Source organism: Drosophila virilis, chromosome 5, assembly GCF_030788295.1.
Source record: "Drosophila virilis strain 15010-1051.87 chromosome 5, Dvir_AGI_RSII-ME, whole genome shotgun sequence".
NCBI lineage: Eukaryota > Metazoa > Arthropoda > Insecta > Diptera > Drosophilidae > Drosophila > Drosophila virilis.
The window spans coordinates 25086925-25094021 of NC_091547.1; the positions used below are offsets into that span (position 1 = coordinate 25086925).

At 34.5% G+C, this 7097-nt stretch overlaps 1 protein-coding gene across 2 annotated transcripts; it reads left to right on the top strand.

Annotated features, from left to right (window-relative positions):
- The first annotated feature begins 85 nt into the window (after positions 1 to 85).
- Positions 86 to 7063, top strand: Dark (Death-associated APAF1-related killer). 2 transcript variants are annotated; one of them, XM_002058827.4, is made up of 10 exons: positions 86 to 353; positions 1324 to 2390; positions 2462 to 2582; positions 2639 to 2829; positions 2892 to 3142; positions 3203 to 3377; positions 3498 to 5127; positions 5193 to 5309; positions 5369 to 5515; positions 5575 to 7063. In XM_002058827.4, exons 2-10 carry the CDS (start codon positions 1345 to 1347, stop codon positions 6289 to 6291), a joined length of 4395 nt encoding a protein of 1464 aa, XP_002058863.1. In that variant the 5' UTR covers positions 86 to 353; positions 1324 to 1344; the 3' UTR covers positions 6292 to 7063. The 2 variants fall into 2 exon arrangements, with proteins under 2 accessions (XP_002058863.1, XP_032293208.1); XM_032437317.2 differs by having other exon boundaries at positions 1330 to 2390.
- Positions 7064 to 7097: the final 34 nt, after the last annotated feature.

Consider the following 7097-nt stretch of genomic DNA (forward strand, 5'->3'; position numbering starts at 1 on the left):
CATATCGCTCACTTTGTAGCTGTCAGTATATTTTGTGGCAGCAAAATAGTTTTTTATTACTTCTACATATACGGTCACACTGTCAGAACAATAAATATATAAACAAGCGATATCAATAGTGATTTTCATTAGATCGGTACTTACATATGTATATGTTTCTGCATTATTTTCTAGTGTTCAGATCTTGTTGAAAATATCATATCTTAAAAAGACGCAAATATATTTGTGATACGATTATAATGGCAATACACATATGCATATAACAAAGCATGTGTAACTTAGCTGTGCATCTCGTGTTTGTAAATTAATAAAATATTTCATATCACTTGTTATTTGCAATATTTACATACATTGTAAGTACATTTTATCCAATCCAGTAAATTCCAAAATGAACAAAGACGTTCCGAAGATTTTTAAATAAAAATATATACAACAATATATACATATCACAAGTCATTGAACTTACTTATACCCTGAGCAGTAAAATGAATACAGAAAGGTATTATGATTTTATACATCTGAAATAGAAGCATACATGTTTTTTATTGCATAGTTCAACAAGACAAAGGTATTTTATTAGATCAATACTAATCGATTTAAATACATATTAGCAAGCAATATTTTGGGTAAAGTACGTACGATGAGTGAGAAAACGAAGAGATAAATAACGAGACAGGGGACAGAGTATAGCTAAGTCGGCAACTTTTGAATAGAACAGTCTTAGTTCATTATTTGGGTTATATGCGTTGATGAGTCGTTTGCACAAAAACCACATTTCAGGCACATCAGAAACGACATTAAACAAAATCCTTGACGCTTTTATAAGTCACCCTCAAGCACGACCCTGGGCAACAGTGTTGTTTGCCCATACCAAGCAGCGACAAATAATCTAACTTTTCCTTTTATATGTTATTTTCAATTATGTACACTTTCAACATTTATATGTTTTTGCGTTGTGTATGTAATTTGGATCGATGAACGAAGCAAGAAATTTCAGTATTCAATCATTTATCTTGCCGAAATCAACAAATTGGTTAAACTCTTTAAAATCAATAAATATTGTTTATATAATATTTATAGTTTTTCCATTGAAATTAAGTATATTTTCTGGGATAATTTTTGGACTTTCTAATTTTCTATTAAACTCGAATTCTTTTTAATTTTGTTCAAATAATAATACTAAATAGTTTTTGTTTTAAACACTAAGTTGTTGTATTTATAGATCTTCCTTATTATTAAGCAATATAGTTATATACTATAAAAATAATATATTATTATGTATTATTAAGCAATAATATTTAATATCCGGCATCTCAAATATAGTTGCAGGATTTAACGATTAAAATGAGTTGCTGCAACAGTGTGAATGAGCAGCATAGCTATGGGGATATAATCCCGGTTTTTCTGGAAGATTTTAAAAAGGATTTTGATTGCAAAGATATTGAGGATATTTTGCGAATAATATTAAAAAAAAAAGAAGTCGATGATATTGTGAAAATGCCCCATCCATTGCAAACATACCGTTTATTTTGGACTTTGCGGAACCAACGAAAGGAAACAGTTAAAAAGTTTGTTGAAGAAGGTCTTAAGGACTCACACGGGCCCAACTATGGTTTTCTAATGTCCGCCATTCAGAAAGAATGTATTGATCCCAGCTTGAACACTGAAACTTACATTCAGGAAGTTGATCGCCTGTATAATGACAATCAAGAATTCACAAAATATAACGTACCAAGGATTGAACCTTATTTGGAACTGCAGAAGGCCTTGCTTGAGCTGAGGCCGTCGAAAAATGTTGTTGTCGAAGGCGATCTTGGAGCTGGCAAGCAATGGCTTGTTTTAGACGTATGTTCCTCGTACGTTGTGCAACGGAAAATGGACTTTAAGATATTTTGGCTAGACGTGCGAAGTTGCCTTTGCCCAGAGAGTCGTTTAGAAATGCTGCAGTCATTTCTTTACCAAATTGCTCCCAACTTGTGCAGTTACTGCAATCAAAGCGTCCCATTACGCATCGAAAGTGTGCAAACTCAGCTAAGAAATATACTTAAAAATAAGTCTTACAAAAATTGTCTACTGGTTTTACGCAATGTTCAGAACAAAGAAACGTGGCAAGCTTTTAACCTAGGATGCAAGATCCTACTGACCAGCCGGGACAAGAGCGTAGTTAATTTTTTGTCGCCAGTAACTACAACTCATGTCACTGTCAATGATGTCCTCACACTATCCGAGATGGAGTCTTTATTTGCAAAATATCTTTCTGAAAATCAAGACGATTCGGTCGAGGATTTAACGGTAGCCCTTTATCGACAGCAAATAAGAAATCCCCTTCAATTGAGTGTAATCGCAGAAAGCATACAGGATGGCCTTTGTACAATTGACAATTGGAAACAGTAAGTATCCAATATCTTACCTTATAAATATATATATAGAATATGCCTATTCTAATAATATATCTTAACAGAATAAACTCCGCCAAATTGACTACTATAATTAAAACCTCCTTAAATGTATTGGAGCCTAAGGACAGACAACTCTATGAAGCACTATTTATATTTCCCGACTCTGCCCATATACCTATTCAGGTAAGTAGAGCGAGTATTCAGTAAATAATTTTCATTTAATTAATTTTCTTATACAGCTATTGGGCGCCGTTTGGTCAGTTACGGACCCGATACACGTCGTCAATAAATTAAATAAGTATTTTTTAGTGAAAAAGCATAAAGATAAGCAGAATCGCCTGACGATAACTCTACCTAGCATATATAGAGAGTTAAAGTTACCTATTAAGAATGAAGCTGCATTAAACAGGAGAATTATTGATTATTACAAGTAAGTTATTTGAACACAGGTTTCTTAACTTTTTAATTTTTAATGATTCCTTATCTGTTTAGCATACCTCAAGTTTTTGACAGTTACAATGGCCTGACTTTACCTCATCTGGACAACTATTTTTATAGTCATATTGGCGATCACTTAAGCAAACTCAATAACAGCCTTGAGAAAAAGAGTTTATTTCGAAAAATATTTCTTGATTTTCGTTTTCTCGACCAAAAAATACGTAATGACTCTACGCCTTGGAATGCTCGAGGATCTGTTCTACATACTCTACAGGTTCTAAGGTTCTACGGAGAGCAAATAGCTGGTAGGAAAAAATCAAGTATATACATACGTGATCTAAAGGATTTTTTTCTAATCTAAATAGATAATGATCTTCTTTGTACGCTTATGGATTTTTTGCTTAATGCCGAGGAAAAGTTAATAAGATCGGAATTTACTTGCTTGTTGCAAATTGCATTAATGACTGCGGAAGGCGCGCTTTATGATGAAGCGTATCGACAAGCGCAACTCTTTCCTAATTATGTATGGTTTACAGAACGGTAAATATGTTTGTATAGGTATATTTATATATACATATATGTATAGGTATATTTATATATACATATATAATATATACCTATATTGATATAATCGATGTATATTTTTTGAATGTATTTTAGTGGGCGGTTCAACCAACATCGTCAAATTATTAATTTGGGTGACAATCAAGTGCGGCATGCAATTTATCTGGACAATGACTATTGTCTGATGGCACTAAGCAATCAGCAGCTATTGCTAACTGATGTGTCATTAGAGGGAGATATGACCTATCTGTTAAGCGATGAAAATAATCCCTGTGATATTATCGAGATGCGTGTGTTTAACAACCAGTCGCACCTCTTAACACTGTACAGCAACGGATGTTTAAAACTGTGGTCGCTACAGCAGTTGCTTCACCGTAGCTGCGGTTGTGAAAGACCACAACTTGCCCAACCACCTAAGCATTCTAAATCATTCTGCAATGTGCAGTTTGTAAATAGCGCAGTTCAACGTTTGACCAATACCCACGCGGATCAAAATGTGTCATCATTTTTTCTCGATGAGAAAGATGAAGTAGAAAATAATTTTATTCAACTTCATGTGGCCTTTACCAACGGAGATATTTGCATATGCGACTGGGATAAGAAGGAGGAAAAATTTAAGCAATCGCATACACCAATTCTAAAGACACAACAGCGACACGTGAAATGCTTTTCAAAAGTTTTGGATCGGTATTATGTTCTGTGCACAGATGATTGCACATTAACTGTTTGGGACCTGCTCCGCGGATCAAAAGAAACGGAACAGTTGTTTCAAACTGAAGAAGCGCTTACAATGCAAACTTATATTGACAGATTCGATGATGGCAGCCTTCACACAATGTTGTTGTTGATATTTAAATCTAGCGTCTGGCGACTTAGATTCAAACAAGCAGACAGAAATACTATTAACCCTCTAAATCAAGAAGCGTTAAAATTTTCGGATATAGGCGCTGTATCTATAACATGTGGCAGACTATCCAAAGACGGGCGTTATCTTGTTCTTGGGACGTTGGAGGGTCTTATTGTGTACGATTTAAAATTTTCCGAACCCGTTCTGCGAAGCAACGTCAGCGAGCACATTGTTTGTTTGGATGTCTATGATCTGAATGATCCTATATTGAAGTACATTGTTTTATGTGGTGCAGCTGGAAAAAATGTTTTACACTTGCATACCTTGCGAAACGTTCCAGGAATTGACAAACATGCTATAACATGGATTCACAATGCCAATAGAGAACAATTTGAACCAAATGTATACCTGCGCCCGCTCTTAAAAATGATCGATGACGGAACGCTATTTATCGTAGACTCAAAATCACGTATTTATCAAATACCAACAGAATTAGTCAAAAAGCATAGTGGCGCCTATTGGTCAACAATTTCAACACCGCCGATGCATGGGCACAACCACATCACTGCTTTACACGTTTCCAAAAATAAGACAATTTATGCCGGATATAATAATGGTAAAATATTCAACATTACCGAAAACAAAGAGCTACTACATGAGTATACGATTGAAAACATCGACTATATAAAGAAGATTAATTCGAATATATTAATTGTGTCATCTCGTAGTAAATGCATTACTTTAATTTTCGATTTGTCGATATTAGAGGGTAAAACAACATTAACCTCAATTTGGGCGGTCAATTTTGGGATATATACAAAGTATGCGCGACTTTTTGACGAGCACTTTCTGCTTATATTTTCCGAGGAGGGTATTTTTGTAAGTACACTGAAATATTTAATTCCAAAACATTAAATGTTGATTTAAACTGAATTTCCAATTAGTATATAGATTTGTTAAACCCTAAACTACAACACTTTGACGAACTTAATGGTCATTTGGTCGGATTTGATCTGAAAGATAATCTTCTATATTTAGCTTTTAGAGACGGAACAATAAAGGTAATCCCTAAAACACATATTACTTTAAAAGCTATTGAAATAAACGAATGTAATTACAGATTTGCGAATTGAGCACCACAACGGATAAAGTATATTGTCAACTACTCTGCAATGAAAATATAATAAGTCAATCAATAATTAATGACCTCACAGTCACAAATGATGGTAAAATAGTTTCCATTGGATTTTATAATGGACACATTAAGGTAAAACAATAGGCTTATATACAATAAGCTGTACACTTAATGAATTTTTTTATTTGTAGATTTACACATATGAGAAATTTCGGTTACAGCATATATATACAATATCACAGGGACATGAGGCCTGCCATGTAATGAAACTGCGTTTCTCGCCGTGCAAACAGATTCTTGTTAGTTGTGCGGAACAATTGTGTTTTTGGAACGTGCAGCATATGCTTAACAATCGGGTGACTTCTTATCGTCGCAACATGAGATTTAGACAGGGTCAGTCACAGTGTTATGCCGAGGCTCGGGAGGAAGTCGACGCAGCTCCTTGCTTGGACCTATCAGAGGATCAGAAAGATGCGAAACCGCTGATGCCACTAGATGGCCATAAACATGCAGACAAAAGCAAAGCACATCTTTGGAGAGATAAGCAGGGTAACGCTAAATTGCCAGAGCTGCTAGCTTGTATAAAATATGTAGGAAATGTGGCTCGTCATTTCTATGCGAGTGGGGACTTCACACAATTTTTTGCGTTAGACGACGAGGGTGTTTTTTATCACCTTAAGGTACTGGAATTTTCAAGCCCCCAAAGTAAACAGGCCATTGCGGCTACACAACTCTTGCGTGAAATAGATCATCAAACTAGTATTAATCAGACTGAAATGCCAATACCGCGTATCGATGAAATGGATAGACAAGATGACGATGGCATCGATGTCGTTGGAAATTCCCCTTTATTTCCTTTTACATCTGCAGCCACCTCACAAATTGACTATGAACCGAACGTCATTTGACGCCGATTGTGTGCCTTATTTTGGCACACACAAAACGGTTATCGACTTTACCAAATCGCACTAATAGGATTATTACTTTATTATCTAGTGATATTAGTGTTTTATTGCGTCAATTTGCTTTTAAGCACATGAACAGTCGTGTGTGTGTTCTCCTGTAATTTGAATAATGGCGACAATTTATTAGCTAAATACAAATCAAAGCTAGCGCGATGCATGGTGGCACGAATTGATAAAATAGTTCAAGTGTCGTATGTATTTCATGATTAGAAAGTTTGTTTCGAAAACAGATGCGATAAAGTTACGACTTCTGATTAATATATATGTTGATAGACATTTACTAAAAAATCGATTCATTAGTGCTTTTTTTAAAACAACCCCCAGAACAAATATGACCCATTTATGTAAATCCTCATATTATCAAAACGACAATAGAGTCGATTTATTAAATTCAGGCTCTAGAGCAAGTTTTAAGAAAAAATTCTTAGTTTTTATTCAATAAATAAGATGAAAACTTCCAAATTATTTTAAGGAAACTTCAAAAGCCTGCGTCTAATTGTTATTAGCGGGAAACTTCAAAGAAACAAAGCATTTGAAGACAATGTAAATGTTAGGGGATGTGATAATATTTTATATAAATACGTTTATGTATATGTTTTTAATTAAATGCAGCTTTAGCGGACATGATGGATTTAAATTATTTTGATCGTTAGTTGTCCTTCAAAAACAGAGCTTGTCAGTTATTTAATAAATGGTACCTGGAGCTTTATGGAGATAGATTATATATTTGTTTGATGTTATTTGGAAAT